The sequence below is a fragment of the Thunnus albacares genome, chromosome 7 (genome assembly GCF_914725855.1).
Source record: "Thunnus albacares chromosome 7, fThuAlb1.1, whole genome shotgun sequence".
NCBI classification, from domain to species: Eukaryota; Metazoa; Chordata; class Actinopteri; order Scombriformes; family Scombridae; genus Thunnus; species Thunnus albacares.
Genome location: NC_058112.1, coordinates 27,494,230 through 27,510,691, shown reverse-complemented (window position 1 = coordinate 27,510,691; position 16,462 = coordinate 27,494,230). Strand labels below are relative to the sequence as shown.

At 38.1% G+C, this 16,462-nt stretch overlaps 2 protein-coding genes across 4 annotated transcripts; one reads left to right on the top strand and one right to left on the bottom strand.

Moving 5' to 3' along the window:
* The first annotated feature begins 1,211 nt into the window (after positions 1–1,211).
* Positions 1,212–8,152, top strand: LOC122986311 (patatin-like phospholipase domain-containing protein 2). Of its 2 annotated transcripts, XM_044357516.1 has the most exons (10): positions 1,212–1,727; positions 2,780–3,012; positions 3,198–3,263; positions 4,217–4,426; positions 4,555–4,658; positions 4,713–4,728; positions 4,772–4,916; positions 5,526–5,667; positions 5,761–5,859; positions 6,377–8,152. In XM_044357516.1, the coding sequence occupies exons 1-10, from the start codon at positions 1,523–1,525 to the stop codon at positions 6,615–6,617; spliced, it is 1,461 nt and encodes a 486-aa protein (XP_044213451.1). In that variant the 5' UTR covers positions 1,212–1,522; the 3' UTR covers positions 6,618–8,152. The 2 variants fall into 2 exon arrangements, 1 of the variants encoding a protein (XP_044213451.1); XR_006404284.1 differs by lacking the exon at positions 4,713–4,728 and having other exon boundaries at positions 4,555–4,615; positions 4,744–4,916.
* On the bottom strand, positions 7,495–15,282 carry tdg.1 (thymine DNA glycosylase, tandem duplicate 1). 2 transcript variants are annotated; one of them, XM_044357514.1, is made up of 11 exons: positions 15,143–15,282; positions 14,539–14,613; positions 12,528–12,694; positions 11,887–12,179; positions 11,716–11,785; positions 11,329–11,464; positions 11,102–11,184; positions 10,908–11,002; positions 10,005–10,176; positions 9,579–9,731; positions 7,495–8,390 (listed from the first exon to the last, which is right to left on the bottom strand). In XM_044357514.1, exons 2-11 carry the CDS (start codon positions 14,595–14,597, stop codon positions 8,263–8,265), a joined length of 1,356 nt encoding a protein of 451 aa, XP_044213449.1. In that variant the 5' UTR covers positions 14,598–14,613; positions 15,143–15,282; the 3' UTR covers positions 7,495–8,262. The 2 variants fall into 2 exon arrangements, with proteins under 2 accessions (XP_044213449.1, XP_044213450.1); XM_044357515.1 differs by lacking the exon at positions 14,539–14,613.
* Between the last annotated feature and the right edge of the window lie 1,180 nt (positions 15,283–16,462).

Sequence of the window (16,462 nt, the reverse complement as noted above, 5' to 3'; positions counted from 1 at the left end):
CATCTGTGCTTTGTGGCGTCACTATCAAAGAAAATATCAGCAGGTCCCTAAATGAAATAAATCGATCGAATACAAAAAGCAACTGTACTTAATGAAATGCGATTCATCTTGAGGTCAGTTTACACCTAAGTCCTGCTCCTTTATGAAAAACTGAAACATGTTCCTTAGGTTATAAAGTGTTTCGATATTTAAAGCTGCACTAATCAAATAAATTATTATTAACAATATATTAAATTACTCTGTGTAATGTGAGAGGGTGACGCTCATGGTGACAAACCCACAGAGGATTATCACCGACTCTGCTGTTCCCCTCAGTTCTACAGAGCGTTTTAGCATCTTTCAGCATGTTGTTTTGGTTCAAGCTCATATCCAGCAGCAGCAGGCGGCTGTTTCCTGTAAAAAAAAAACAAAAAAACAATGATAAACTCCCTGTACACTATCTACTCAGCACCAAATGGCAGACAGGCACAATTAGCAACTAGCCGGTGAACATGTGTAAATGGGCGACTGTTTGCTAACACATTCGCCAAATCAGCTTAATACGGTGACAATATGTCAATGTTAGCTTGTTCTGCTGCTTCAAATCGGCCCAAAAAATCAATTAATGCAGCTATAAAGATAAACAAGTATCTTCTACTGTGCTGTATTTTTGTCATTTTAACAAATAAACAAAAAATATTTTAGCTTTCAACAGCTACAACTCCTGTGAGGCTTTAATAGTGAACCAATGGCTAAGACATGGGTTTGTTGTTGCTGAATGCTAACCTGGTGATAATAAAATTGTCATTTTATCTCGGTGGCAATGTCAAAGTGTTAAACTTTTATAATTGAGTACAGTTGTAGATTCACCTTTAGAAAGTGAGATCTTGGCTTAAAATGGCACCAGGTTGTAAATACATTTATACATTTAAGTTATTGATTTTTAGTAATACATTTATGATCTACTATTATGAATTTATCTGTTATATGTAGTCCTCCATAATTGCCATACAAAAAAAGCAGCAGGGTAAAAAAAATAGTAATAATTCAATGAATTATAAGTCAATGGGAAAACTGGGCAGGTTATATCCTGTGAAAACTCTAAATAAATCTGTTTAAATATAGTTTTTCAAACTTTAAAATATTTTTTCACTTTTTACCTTCATATGATGATGTACATCAAATCATTAGCTGGTAGGTATAAGTGTAAAAATCCTTCTGAGTGACTTTGTTGTCCCTCTTTTCTCCCTCCCATACTTACTGTTGGTTAAGTAGGTTATGAAAACTATATCACATGTCATGCAGCTGGCCTAATTGCAGTTAGTGAGTGAGTGAAGCAACTGCAGCCTGTTTTCTGTTTTGTAATATGTAGCGTTTGAGCCTAATAAGTTGTGTAACACCATACCATAGCCAAGTGACGCACTGCCCCTTTTACCTCTGAATGTAGTTGGAGATAAGACAACTGTTAACCAAACGCAGTAGCTAAACTCTGAGAGATGATTTTAGGGATGCGGTTTTGAGTGTCCATCAATCTTAATGGTCGATGGAAACATCAGAGAAGATGTTTAACTGGGATGAGGAGTGGAACATCTCTTTCGCAGGCTGTGGATTCAGGAGTATTTACTACCTGGGAGCTTTGAGCTGTATCCTGGAGCGGGTCCCACAGTTGGTACAGGGAGCCTCCAAAATCTGTGGAGCTTCATCTGGTTGTCTCGTGGCTGCAGCTTTGACTGTTGGGTTTCCAATCGGTGAGTCATCATTACTGTAAATTGCAGTTTTCCCAGCTCTAAATCTTCATGATCTATAATCTTATATGAGGATCTTGTAGGTAAAAACCTGAAAAATGTCTCATGATGGTCACCTAATGCATGGAGGTTACCGCTTTATGTAATGAAATCTGGTTTTTTACTCTTATATATATCCAAAATAAATAAAACCTGACCTTAACTTGGCAAGTAAACATTAGCGATGTGGCAGCATCTAGTTAATGGATAATGATTATATTATGATGGTAACACATAAGGGTTGTGTTTGTTTAAATCAAACTTTATAATAATAAAATAAAAATAAAATTCAACATCTCTCATGTTTGTTTAGTTCAGTAAAAGTTTTTATCTTCTCCTTGTAGTAACTATAAGTTCCTCCTATTCATAAAGGTCGGGGGTATGTTATCTTGTTGTGAGCGCTACTGATTGATGCTTGAGGTAAACAATGTACTTGGCAGGTTCACTGACACACACACAGAGTTCATGTTAATGGGAGCAAATTCCAGAGGTCATGTGGGGTCTAAAGCCAAAGGATCTGACTGAGGAAAAACACCTGTTTTCTCTCAATCACTCACTCACAAACTCACAAACAAACACACGATAATGTCACATAAAAGGAAAAATTACATCTCAGTAATTTAATTTGTATGGTGTTTGTCTAGGTATTTTAATAATGTAACAACAACCTTAAATCCTAAGTAGAAATGATTAAAATGAGGCTCAACAATAAAGCAACAACAAGAAAAGAAGAGCGAGATAAGAAAACAATCACACAAACAATACTTCATAGAGGTATTAATTTCCTACATTACCCAGAATGCCTTTAGTAGCAGTCAGGAGTACAAATCTCTCTTTTTTTTATACATCAAAGAGCCATAAAACTTAAAAGGACAAACATAATAGCTGCAAGAAAATGATAATAACAAAAGAGAATTTGTATATTAAAGATGATCTATCTTTTATGTTAATCAATTCTCTGATTCACCTATTTAATTATTAATTAAATGCTGAATTTGCTGCATTTTCCTCCTCAGAACAACTATGTGTTGATGTTTTGACTGTGGCGAAAGAGGCCAGAAAACACACTCTGGGAGTTTTCCATCCGACCTTCAGTCTGCTACGGACAGTACGGGACTCCCTGCTGGAGAAGCTTCCACATGACGCCCACCTTCGGGCCTCCGGAAAGCTCTGTGTGTCCCTCACCAGACTTACAGATGGGAAGAACGTGTTGGTGTCCGAGTTTGACAGCAGAGAGGAGCTCATTCAGGTAGAACTGAGCATTGAGAATAGACTCTGTAATGGTTTGCAGTCTAATTTCACAGCTTCACAGATCTTGATTGTAATTAAACAAATGCCAGAAGTTGAGGTTCAGATTCTGATCAATAGTAGATGTTTGTATCTTTAGAGAGGATGTTTCATCCTGCATCTTCTCACTGTTTTCTACCTCTGCAGGTTTTAATGTGCAGCTGCTTTTTTCCTGTTTACTGTGGTTTCATGCCACCTTCATATCGTGGAGTGGTGAGTAGATGTTCTTAATCACATTCACTCTTCTTTACTGTTCCTGTTCCTGTATTCACTCTCATTCCCTCCTGCAGTTTACTGTGCACCTCACTTTTAAGCTCCATGTGTTGATTTTTTGAGTTATTATAACATCATTCAAATTATTCAGATGGCATAGGCTGCGATTCAGCATCCATTTCAAAAAAGCACAAAGGCAGAAATGAATCATAGAAGAAGCAGAGATGTCCACCAACAGGAGCCTCAATAGACCAGAATGCATTGCAGCCAGTAGACCTGATATTCTAATTCAGGGGTATGAAACAGACTTTTTCTTTTTCTGTGCTATTTTCATCTCCACCGACACTTTAAACTCACAGCTGAATGAAACAAGTTTTCTGAGAGTTGTAAAGGGGACTCTGGGTCATGAAAGAAATAACAATAATAACTTTATTTACACAGCACATTTCATACAGAAAAAATGCAGCAGTATGTAATGTAGGAACATTAAAACATCAGAACAGAAAGGATTAAAAAAGAGACAAATCAATAACAAAAGTAGAATAAACAGGTAGAAGAAAAGGTGAGCAATGACAGATCACAGAATATTTTTAAATGCAGTGAACATATATATCATTTGAAAGACATGAAAACAGTACATACATGCATTCAGTGGGGTATTTTGTTCAGTTTTTGTTTGTTTGTTTAAGTATTTTTGAGCATTTTCCCCCATTATTAGATAATGGGCAGTATAGAGCTGACAGAGACAGAGGAGGCTCAGATTCAAACTGGTGACATAATGACCACCTGGTCAGGGTCTTAAACCCCTAGACCATCAGGATGCCCCACTGCTTCAGGTTTAAGCATTTATCTCCAGGGCTTCTTCACATTTTTAATCCTTTTTTAAATTCCTGACCAGTGTATGAATCCTGGATCTGTGGTATCAACATTCATCCAGCTCTCTTTCTTCTCAGCACTACATGGACGGAGCGCTGAGCAACAACATGCCGTTGTTAGAGCAGAGGAACACCATCACTATGGCCCCGTTCTCAGGCGAGAGTGACATCTGCCCCAAAGAGGGTACGTTCAACTTCGTCGAGGTGCACTACGGCAACGTCAGCATCCAGGTCAACACCGGCAACGTGCACCGGGTCTATACGTCCTTCCTCCCACCCAGGATTGAGGTGAGTGGAGCCTAAATGTGGTTTTTAATTGAGAGCTTTCAGCAGCAGACAAATGAATATTGTGTTGGATGATCTTTTTACTGTAAAATCAAAATAACATTCATGATTTCCACTTTTTTATTTGACAGAAACTGGCTGAAATCTGCAACAATGGCTACGTGGATGCTCTCCGTTTCCTGAGAAACAGAGGTGAGCTCCTCCACCTTCATCCACCTCACCACTTGAGTCTTTCGTTCAAACATGTAATAACAACCAAAACATGTTATTAGTCAACTGTCTGTTATAGATCTGCTTGGAACACAGTGTCTTCCCCCCAGTTTGGTGGCGGTGACGGACACAGTGAAGCCTGCTTGTTGCGGGCAGGTGAAGGAGTCGACTCGAGCGCAAGATTCCAGAAAGACGATGTTGAACAGACTGAACTCTCCTCAGGAAGAGCATCAGTGGCTGGACCTGAAAGCCATAGAGAACCTGCCAGTGAGCCTCAAGAAAGGTAAGGACAGGTGGTTAAAGCCTGTTCTGTAATCAGCAGGTCAGAGGTGAAACAGCCAATAGGATCAAATTTTAGGTTTTTGTTGGTTCAAATTCAAGCAAAAATATGGGAGTAGATTTGTGTCATGATAATTGAACAAATTCTCCCAAGGATTAAACAAAAAAAGATTAGAAAAGAGAAAAGTGAAAGAAAAGTGGAGCATATTGTAATCAAATGTAGCACTCTTGTGTAGTTTTATTGTAAATTTAGCCTTTGAGGTCATTTTTTGGTGTCATATTATTTGTATTCACTATCAATTTAATTTTATTTGTTTGATTCTGGGGAGATTTTATTCAATTATTATAAAATAAATCTACTTCCACTGCTCCAGTGAAGCAGCTCAGTGGATCATCACTGGAAAAAATGCATGTTTTTAGTGTCTTTAAATAGATAATTAAAGTTTAGAATAAAAAGTAAATTGATATAACAGTGCACATACCTGCACACAATATAACAAAAAAAACCCCACAGGTGCTTACAAAATCAGTTTCTGTACAATACCGGTATGACACAGGCATTAACAGTTGTAGTGTATGTGTGTGTGTGTGTGTGTGTGTGTGTGTGTGTAAGTGCTGTGTGAGGCGTGCAGGGACGGTCATGCTGGTGGCGGTCGGTGGTCTCATCTTACTGAGTTCCTTCTGGTCAAAGTGGTTTTGTATCTGCTGACCCTCCTCACTCTGCCCATTCAGCTGACCTTCTTACTCACAAAAAGGTAAACCCAAGATGGCCGACAAAAACACTTAGCATCACTTAAATGTTGTTTTTTTTTTACACTTATGATAATATTGGTTGTTTATCGTGACAGCATGATACAATCAGGCTGCACAGTGATCTGCAGGCTGATGACGCTGACCGCAGATCTCTGCAGACAGACGTGGAGCAGTGGAGGCGAGGACACCAGCAGGTGTGAGCACAATGCAAATGCAATTTTCTTTTCTTTGACACTTTACTAAATTAATAAATTAAATATCAATTCAAGAGTTCCATTTAAAAAAGAGAGAAATCCAGCCTCAGGAGATTCAAAAGAAGGTTTTCTGAAGTTGAGCAGTTGCCTCTCTTTGGCAGGGAAAAAGTGATGTCGTCTCCCACATTATTATGGCCGACATAGAAGTTAAACTACACAATATTGTTGTCATTGTTTTATTGAAATTGCTTTTAAAATGTAGATTTTTAGCAGCTGTAATTATGTGACTGTCCTCTTAATATTGAGATGATGTGCTATGAAGATGATTTAACTTTACTAAAAATAGAAATATTGTAAAGGTGACTGTCGGTTATTCTTTATGTGCACAACTTTACTACTGCAGTGCACCTGCCACTGTTAAACTAATAAGTCTTATAAAGAGATCATGTCATTAGAACCATCAGGGTTCTTCTTGGTGCTTATTCCTCTCTATGTTTCTTATTTTCGTGTCCAACAGTGTGTCTGCAGGACAGAACTGCAGCAGCTTCTCCTCTGGTTCAGACCTCAGAAACAACAACAAAAACATTCAATCTTTGACCTCAACGCTCACTCCGAATTCCCAAAATCTTCATTTGGATGACCTCCTCTCGCTCACCTCGACCTGTTCAAGTCCATCCAACCTCCTCACCACCAACACGTCAACATCTGGCAAACTGACTTTAAACCACCGAAGTAAACAGACACATCATCAACCGTAAACCAAGCAGCCAAGACTGTGCAGAATTTCAGTATTGTTTTATGAATGTTATGTATTTTTGGCCCAATCAATCAGGGATGTGTAGTAAAATTAATATTTATTAGTTATATTATAACAGATCTCACTTGTGCTTAAGAAGGATTTTTTTAAAATTTAGATTTGTTTGAATATGGACCATAATCTTCAAAACCAACTGAAATGATGACAAAAGCGTATGCCAACCAAAATAATTTAGTATAATTTCAACCACTGTCGGGTGTTATGTGCTGCAGGGCTGCAACAAGCATCCACACGTTACGCTGCTGAAAAGTTTGAGGTGTTTAAATCTTTACTTGTAGAGCAATTCTGCATTTTGACCTTTGACCTCCTTGAGGGGGCACCAGCAGCAGAAAGATTACTGAATAACATTTAAAAGCAAGTTGATTTCAGGAATTTCTTAAAGCCCAACTGGCACTCCGAGCAGGTTTATCATACTTGATTTACCCCAAAAAGGTTGTTTTTCAGCTGAATCCAGTAAAACATACTGGATATTTGAAACTAACTGGTTAATTACAGCTTTGACTCAAAAGAGTCTATTTTAAGAGGTGTAAAAGTTTGGTCATGAGATAATGTGTGAATATTATAATCTGATCATCTACCTCCGCTCAGGCGTCTTGTGGACAAAGTTACACATCATGTTACTCACATCCTGCGTCAGAACCTCTGTTGCATGTCAGCCCTTCTCTTTCACTTTAGGCTCCACATTCAGCTGCCTTATTTTACTCTTTCCCTTGTATTATATATATATTCTCTAAAACTATAATCAGTTATCATGATTACTATGAGTGAACCCACAATGCTGCGTAACACTAAAATGACTGAGAGGTAATGCAATGATATAGAAAAAGCATCATCAGGAGCTTTTAATGGACAAACGTTTCATAAAATTCCTTGTGAATGGCATTTTCATAAACATAGAAAACATAATTCTAAAATTCCTAAAGCAAAAAAAAAAAAAAAAAAAAGATTAAAATAAAACCCATTTGAGTTTTGTAACTTGATATTGAAAGGCGTGTCAGAGGTTCCTCTAACATCCATCATGAGTCTGGTTTCATTGAGCGATCACTTTGCGTCGTGATCACGTCATAGCACCATGAATGTAACGCGTTAATGCTCGCTAAATCCTCACATTGAGGATCACGTAGGCTCAGACTGAGCAATCAAGCTTTTAAAAATGACCGTCTGGAGTTTTATCTACTGTCAGAAGTAGATACGAATGTTTACACTTACTGCATCGCTGTGCAGTACAGTATAGTACAGTACAGTACAAAGGCAAAACAAATGTTTAAAATACATGAGTTTCTCCAAGGACAGTATCATTGTCAAGTCCCTGATTTCACATATTTAAAAAGACTGCCGTGAAGATAATCATACATGTATACAAGACCACAAATAAAATAAAAAGTGCAGAGAGAATATTCTGCAAAATTGCTAAAAAAGTCCATCTATGTGTGTATATTCCACTCAGACACTAATAAAAAGGAGGAAAAAAAAAAATCTAAAACCCGACAAAAGAGGTGGAGGACAGAGTCGGCTGAGGTCTGTGCTGGTCCACGCTGATACAGTCATGCAGGCAGGGACGCTGTAGCCTCTCGCTAACGTTTTCCTCATATGCTGCCGTCCTTTGGTCCGCCACTGATGTCTGGTATCTGATCTGCGAAAGACTGGGTCATCCACTGTCCGTCCGGGAGCTGACCCGCTGCGGTCAGTGATGTGGTCGCGCTCTGTGCTCCTTCTGAAGACGGAGAACAGACAGACTGAAGCCGTGTGCTAAGATTGATGAGACACTATTCATGACTAGAGGGGAGTTTGTCAACGTGTTTACTTTGAGTAACATAAACTGGATATAATAAAATGGTGCAGCAGCAGGAAACCTACAATGTTTGTGATTCTGTGAATCTGACTAGACAGTATGGCCTTTTGGCATTTACTTTGACAATCAACTTATGGTTTCAATAATTTCTCAGTCAAAGATGTCAAACACTTGCTGGTTCCAGCTTCTCAAATAAGAGGATCTGATTATTTTCTTGTTGTATATGATAGTAAACTGAATATCTTCTGGTTTTGGACAGTTAGCTGGATTAAAACAAGGCATTAGGATCTGTCACTTTAGCCTCTTTTTTTAGTTAGTTAGTTGCACCCCTACTTTACTTAATGGTAAATGTTGTATTCCTAATCCACAAGCCTGGGCGGATAATTCAAGGAATTTCAACTTAATAGTGCATCTGATTTCAAGCAGAGTTTTACACTTTGTAACCAGACAATTCTATGTATTTTCTAAAGGCCCAAACACACTGAGAGCCATAATTGATGCACCCCATTTGATTGATGCTCTTATGGCGTACTGCAAGCATCAGATTCGAAATGCCAACACCACAGAACACAGATTTGTCTTGTTGTTCTTTGTATTAACTGCTGCATTAGTTGGATGCAAGGAATGAATGAAAAAGGAGAAATGCAGAGGAGGAAAATGAAACTAAGAGTGTCTGTCTCCACAGTAAATCATCTGTTGACTGTTTGATGGGTGTTTACTTCTACTTTAGAACTTAACTGCCATGAAACAATCAGAAAATAACATTTTATTTCTCTCATTCACCAGCTTTCTTTCTCTCTCTCTCTTTTTTAGCTGCAGAAAAAACAGCTTTGGTCGCTGGGTCCTCATTTGACTCTACAAAATTGAAACAAGGTCCAAGTAGGAGCGTCAAGGCAGTTTGATGCACCTTATAATACTTTTGGCGCATGTTCAGCCATTTAAAACAATAGGTGTACCTCAAAATGCATGTGTCGGATGCTTTCAGTGCGTTTGGGCCTTAATTCCCACAATGCAGAAAGCAGCTGGTTAAAATTAGAAAACACCACTGCTACAGACAGGAGATTGATATTACCCTTAGTTACCCTCAGCACTGAGTCTGTGTATGCTTACCTGTGTTTTCACCAGATGAAAATGTACAGTGACCATTGGTCTGGGTCTGAGCCAGGCCCCCCTCAGGTCCTCTCTCTGTATACGCTCCGCCGTAGGCATCTTCATAACCAGGATCGTACTGCTCCTCCTTAATCGCCATCCTCTTGGCATCCTCTGTTGATGTAAAGAAACACAGAAGAGTAAACACATCATGCTCTGACCTGGATCCACAGAACAAACACACAGGCTATAAAGTCAATTATTATAATTTCTATGCCTCTTAGCATTTTAAAAACTGTTCATCTTCCATACAGTATTTTACTGCTTGTAGCTTTAAGCAGCTTGTTTCTTCACTATGTTACAATGCGGCGTTCTAGTTAAAAAGCTTTTAACTGCTATGGCTCATACTAGTTAAATACAGGCTGGATATTACAAGACTGTGCTCACCTTTGGCCAACTGCAGGTCAAACCTGTAGTCAATCTCCTCGATTTCAGTGCTTCTTTGGATGCCCCGCAGCTGATCTCTGAGCTCCCTCAGTTTGATGTAGAAGTGAACTTTGTCCTGAGCACGAGGGAACTGGGCACAACGAGCACTAGATGAAGGCATCAGATACAGAGCCTGTAGAGGGGAAATAACTGTCAGATCACTTCTTCTAAACCGGAATTTATGATTGAAAGGTTTGTGGGTGAAAAGTTCACTTTTTTTAGACACCTCTATTTTTTTTAGATGTCCTGCCATTTTGAGGATGCACAATTTGTCACTTTTTCAGCATTGATGCTGATTATGACTGGTGTCAAATAGTGATTTAATCCATTACTTAACTGAACTGTGAAGACTTGCATCTTCAGTTTAGGGTCAGTCAAAATAAATGAGACAGAATTCAAATGTTGAAGGACAACAGAGGCTTCTATAAGCTTCAGTGTGTCAAAAGTGTGGACAAATAAAGCCACTGATTTCTTATATGCAAGTCATTATATCTGTATTTTTGCCTTTTTTTCCCACTGGTAGACAGTCGGGAGGTTGAGAGGAAACAAGGGGGAGAGAGGGATGGAACTGGGAATGTTGTAATCATGAAATCTTAACCAGTAGACCACCTTAACACCTTATGGCATCAGATTTTAGTCGTGAGTAACGTCCATAATACTGATATGCTATTTTAGACTGGTAGGGGTATAATAATTGATACAAGTATCAGTTTATCCTTTGTGATATTTACTGAGCAAAACTCTCAGCATCTGTTTCAGCCATTTGTATGATAATGACATGTAAACATCCACAGTAATTTCACACAGGAGAGAATAACATCAGTAGAAATCCTTTGAGAAGTTTTGCATCACTTCATTGCTCACCACGTCACAGTCTGGGATCTTGTGTGGCTGCAAACCAAAGTCAAGCTTCTGTGGTTTTTTACCAAACAGCTCTCTGCAGAACATTTCGTATATGCCTGGGGGAGAAAACAGAAAAAAAACAGTCACCTAACTTCTCTTTACTGTGTAAGTTTATTGTAACAACTGCTGCTGCTCTGTAGTGCAAGAGTTCTTACATTTTCCATTGAAAACAGCAATAAGAGGTTTGTATTTCTTCAGTTTCTCTGTGAGAATTTTTCCTCCTTCACGTAACTCTTTACTGTTGAGATGAAAAACACAAACAAAAATACAGTATTTCAACAAACCATTATCATCATCAAATTTCAGTACAACCCAGAATGCCATCACAACAAGCGGCACCATAATCTGACTTTCATGTATTGTTTTAAGTCTTTACACCTACCTTGAGAGGTCTTTGCTCCCTGGTGTCGCCCTGGCCACCATGTTGGTAAAACCCATTTTGTACTTAACAGGCAGAGTGGTGTCATGCATGTGGTTGAGCTGCTCTTCGGTGAATCCAGACAAAAACAGGCACTTCCCTGAAATTACAAAATACCCACTCATTCATCAAAAAAAGCGTAATTGCTCACTCTAAAGGTCTAAAACTCAAACTGAGTCTTACAAATGTAGCGCAGGATTACACACACACCCTTCACACACTCTTATATACATTTCTAAAAACCTTTTGACAATCAAAACTATTTGCAACCTCTGATCATTTTGGAGACCAGCACAGGAACCACATCTTTACTATTACACATCTCAACTTAAATCTTGTCATGTGACTTACAAAAATGATTTCCAGGACCTGGAAACCATCGTCCAATGTAAGCTGCCATCAACCCTGGATTGATACCAATCTGAAAATAAAAACAGTAGATGTTTTGTCAGTTTACTGAAATCCATTCCTAACAGCACAGTGTTTTTCTCCACTGTTTCACAGCTGAACAAGGAGTCTTACAATGACATAGTCCAGGTTGTAGTCCAGCAGGTCTGGAAGAGTTTTTTTCATGACTTCCTCCTCTGACATTCCCTTGAAGCGGTCCACTTTCCTTTTCACCTTCTTGAAGCTCTCGTCGATCTTCTCCTGCTTGCCGTCTGCCTGAGCCCCAGCGCCCTTCTTAGGCTTAGGACCTGGTTTGGCTTTAGGTGCATTTGGGTCCTTGGGTGGCTTTGGTGCCTTAGGGACTTTTGGTGGTTTGGGTGGTTTAGGTTCCTTGGGTTGAGCTGCTCTGCCTCTCTTTTTGGCTGCAGCTACAAGAAAAGTTTCGATATCAAAAGGAAGAACAGTTTGAACCTCATAATCACACCAGACTTTCACTTCTCTGAACTGTTGTGTTGGCAATTACATTTATATCTTAAGCTGCTGTAATATTACGCAATTTAAAAGGGGAAATCCACTGATTTTACACATCTGTTTCCAGGTTTTGGGGAGTATTACTACTAAGCTTTTTTTGTTGCTCCAGAGGGAGCTGTGCAAAATCATCAGTTTTGGAAAACAAACAATTAATCAAGAAAATTATCTACATATTAATCAATAATGAAAATAATAATTTGTTGCAGCCCTAGAGAAGATGTTTTATCCAAAAGAGATGGTAGTACGTTTTGCCAGGTTGGCAGGTTCCTGCTGGTCCATCATGGGTTCTAGATTAGCCATGTGTGCCATGGCTGTCTCTCCCTTCTGCGTCTCAGGGTAGTGAAACTGATGATTGGGGTTGAAGCCAGAATGTTGAGCCTGGAGAGCTTGAAACTGCTGGGCCGACTGGACCCTGTGGTATAAAGACAATTAAAAAAACAAACAAAAACAAAACAAAACAAACAAAAAACAGGCGGAAGTATTAATACAACAAGCACAATGGTGGTGGATGTGCTGTAGGGCTGAAGCAGAGTAAAACCAGTGTTTAATGCAACCTAACTGTTATTTATAACACTTTTATGTGTTTGCTTAAGTGTTAAACAATGATGATAGATCATTGATTAGATGAATAAATGAACACAACTGATGCACTTTTTTCCAACAATTAGGAATCATTTCATCCTACTCAAATACAGGTTCACTGTTTTTCTACAGAGACCTAATTAAAATGTTTATTCATCGTTTATATTTGCACAAAACAAATTCAGTGATAGTTTCACTTTTTAAAAACTACTATTCTGCATCAGTTTCTCAGTGGGTGTTAATACACACACACACACACACACACACATGTATTACATATAATACAAAATTACATCAGAATTATTGCTATTTTCAAAACCCAAATACCTGTTACACAGATAAAGAAAAAGATCACAATTGTTTTACTTCGCTGCAACCATGTCAAACCAGGCAGTTATGCAAAATAAGTCAACACCACCTGACAATAAACCATGGCTTTTCACCTTCCTGTATTCCAAAAAATTGGTTTATCATTGTTTTTGGAAAAAAGAAATTATAAGAAATACCATTATAACACAGTCTGGGTTAAAAATAAATAACTTAGTTAATTCTAAACACTCAGTTGCCAGTTTATTTGGTCCACACGGTGTTTTAAAGAGGTGTTGACTTCAGTTTTTGGTCATTTAATAAAAATCAGAAGCATCTCTTGCCGGGCTGTTGTACAATCAGCCTGCATTTTAGCTAGATGGGCCTAATAAAGTGCTAATAAAGCTTGTAACTTGTTTTCACACCACATGGGAAACCAACACTTTTAGTCCAAAGTCAACACTGGTTAGTGAATCAAAGAGATTGTTGTACACATCATATTAAAGAACAGGTTCACAAGTCTGTCTTGACACAACAGTCAGGAGCCCAAATGAACATTGAAATTGTTTTTTATTGCCATAATAATCATTCCTCCTGTTCATACTGACCATCAGAAGATCCCTTCATAATGCACTTACAATGCAAGTGATGGGGGGCCAAAATCCACAGTCCTCCTTCTGTGCAAAAATGTATTTAAAAGTTTATTTATAGCTAATATGAAGCTTCAATAATCCAAATTAGACAAATCAAGCAGATATGATACAGTGATACAACATTACAGTCTTCTTAGTGCCAAAGTCCCTGTTTTTGTTACTATACTTCCACCACAGCCCAACAGGGACACACTGTCCGACTTGATATGACTAACTCAGACTGCTGAAGCCTCATATAAGCTTCACATCAACTTTTAAATGTATTTCTGCACAAAAATGGATTTTGGCTCCCATCACTTACATAGAAAACACATTTGAAGGGGATCTTTTAATAATTACAGTGAGGAAAAAGCTCTTTTAGTGTTCATATGGGCACCTGACTTGTTTTAGGACAGACTTGAAAAATTGTGAACTTGTCCTTTAATGGGGTAAAAGAAAAATCATCAACATTCCACCAACAAGATGTTTTCCTTTGTTCTCCCAGTTTAAAATCACAGCAAAATGCCATCGAGCTATAACAAAACAAACAATACACACGTCATCATTTATGGTGCACAACCCAAACTTATTAAAACAATGGTGAAACAAAAGTAAACAGGGCAGTGGGCGCACATGCTTTCATTTCATTTTCATCACACTCTGCCATTCATTGGTTTGCTGATACAGGCTAATCTGGCTCCTGTACGGCCACATTGTGGTGAGGAGGGGGACTCACCACTGATGAAGATACTCCGGGGACACAACAGGCAGTGATCCATTCAGCTTTTCTTCCATCTTTTGGGTGGTTTGACTTTATTGAATAAATGTGATATGTATGTTGAGGGAACACAGCTATGTGATGTAACATATTGTACATATTAAGAGGCTGGCAGTGTATGAAACTGAACGCATGTGCCAGGGGATTACAGACAAACTGTGGAGTTATCAACAAAAGATAAACCATAACAAACAATATAAACAAAGGATAACACCAAATCCTGCAGCTACACATCTCCACCTGCTCAAATGTTGCCCCCTTCCTCAATGGCTAAGCTAACTAACAAGCTAACCCCGAATGAAAACCAGTTAGCCATTTTATAAACATTTTAACATGTAAAAGTACGACTTTATAGCCATTTCGTTTCAATTATAGATGTTTCGTATTCCTGGATGACAATATGAATGTACAGCTATTTAATAACAGTGCGACAAGTACAGCTAATATTAGCCCACGGCTAGCCGATCAGCTAACTTAGCATGGATGAATGGTTTCGCGTACACTGAGATTCGTCGCAAAGAAAATGTGTAAAATTTGCCAGTATTTATAAACCTAAACGTACCTGTCGTGGGTATGGCTTGAAATGTAATTCTCCGTGCAGAAAACTGTTATTTTTCCATCTATCCCGCTCTTCTTGTTAAAACATTAGAGATTCAACAGAGGCAACAAAGACATGACAGCAGTCCCTCCGATCAACTTTGACACCGGGAGATGCCAAGTCTAAGACGTAGGGGTGTAAACAAGAGAAATATCTTAAATTAAAACAAAGAATCATCTAAATGAAGAATATATATTTTAAACTATTGTACATTACAACGTATTATTTAATAAATATGTTTAAGTGTAGTGGTTGTAACGTAAACTGCACAACAAACACAAATAGACAAAACGGTACCCACCTATTTTAGCATTGGTATGAGCCGCTCGACTTTTAAACTCCATGAGGTTGTTTTCTATTGGCTGTCAGTCTTTAATATAGGAAGTGTGTGTTGCAGCTTTAGTGCAGTTTTTAATTACTTTGGATAACAAAGATCACACCTGCTATTTTTCCCTATTGATTTACTTTATTTTTCCACTCCTCCTCCTCCTCCTCCTCCTCCTCCTCCTCTCATGGCCCTTAAAGTATAGTTGCAGTGTATTTCAACACCTGATTTGACCTAATTTAAAAATGTTTTGCATCAGTTATAGCTCCACTGATATGGGATTAAATTTGTGTCATAATAATTGAGGAAAATCTCCCAAGAATCCAACAAAAAATAAAATAAATTGAAAGTGAATAAAAATAAATTGAGAGCAAAAAAAAAAAAAGCTCAAAGGCAGAACTTACAATAAAACCACACAAGAGTGCGACATTTGATTACAATATTCTCCATTTTTCTGTCACTGATTGTAATTTCTCTTTTGCTGTCATTTTTTTCACTGTCACTGCTTAATTTTTCAGTTTCAGCTCGGACACAAAGCTTGTATGTGGTGTTACAGGTCTGAATCCTGAGTTATTTACTATCAATTCAATTTCATTTTGTTCAATTACGACCCAAATTTAATCCTATACAGATAGCTTTGGTCACAAAGTGCCCCATTGCAGCATCTGACACAGTTTAAAGATTCCAGTGGGGCAAGTTTGTTGACCTGAATGTCTTTTTTTTTATAGCTGCACCTATGTAAGAAACACGAGTTTGTGCAAAATAAGTCAATACAACCTGATAAAACATGATAGTTTTATGACCCTTTATCAGAAGAAAATATGTAGACATCTGACTATATTACAAGATTCCCACGGAGAACTTAGATTTATAATTTTTTTAAAGGCCTACCTGATCTCCACATTGAACTGTATTTAAAGATCTGCTCCAGATCTTTTTGAAGATCTATAAAAAATACT

Bases quoted from the DNA above. Each gene is read 5' to 3' on its own strand.
- LOC122986311 (XM_044357516.1), top strand. From the start codon at position 1,523: ATGGAAACATCAGAGAAGATGTTTAACTGGGATGAGGAGTGGAACATC. The intron at 1,728-2,779 runs GTGAGTCATCAT...TTTCCTCCTCAG, and splicing joins GACTGTTGGGTTTCCAATCG to AACAACTATGTGTTGATGTT. The intron at 3,264-4,216 runs GTGAGTAGATGT...CTTTCTTCTCAG, and splicing joins CACCTTCATATCGTGGAGTG to CACTACATGGACGGAGCGCT.
- tdg.1 (XM_044357514.1), bottom strand. From the start codon at position 14,597: ATGGAAGAAAAGCTGAATGGATCACTGCCTGTTGTGTCCCCGGAGTAT. The intron at 11,185-11,328 runs GTAGGTGTAAAG...TCATCTCAACAG, and splicing joins GGGAGCAAAGACCTCTCAAG to TAAAGAGTTACGTGAAGGAG. The intron at 11,003-11,101 runs GTAAGAACTCTT...TTTCTCCCCCAG, and splicing joins TGCTGTTTTCAATGGAAAAT to GCATATACGAAATGTTCTGC.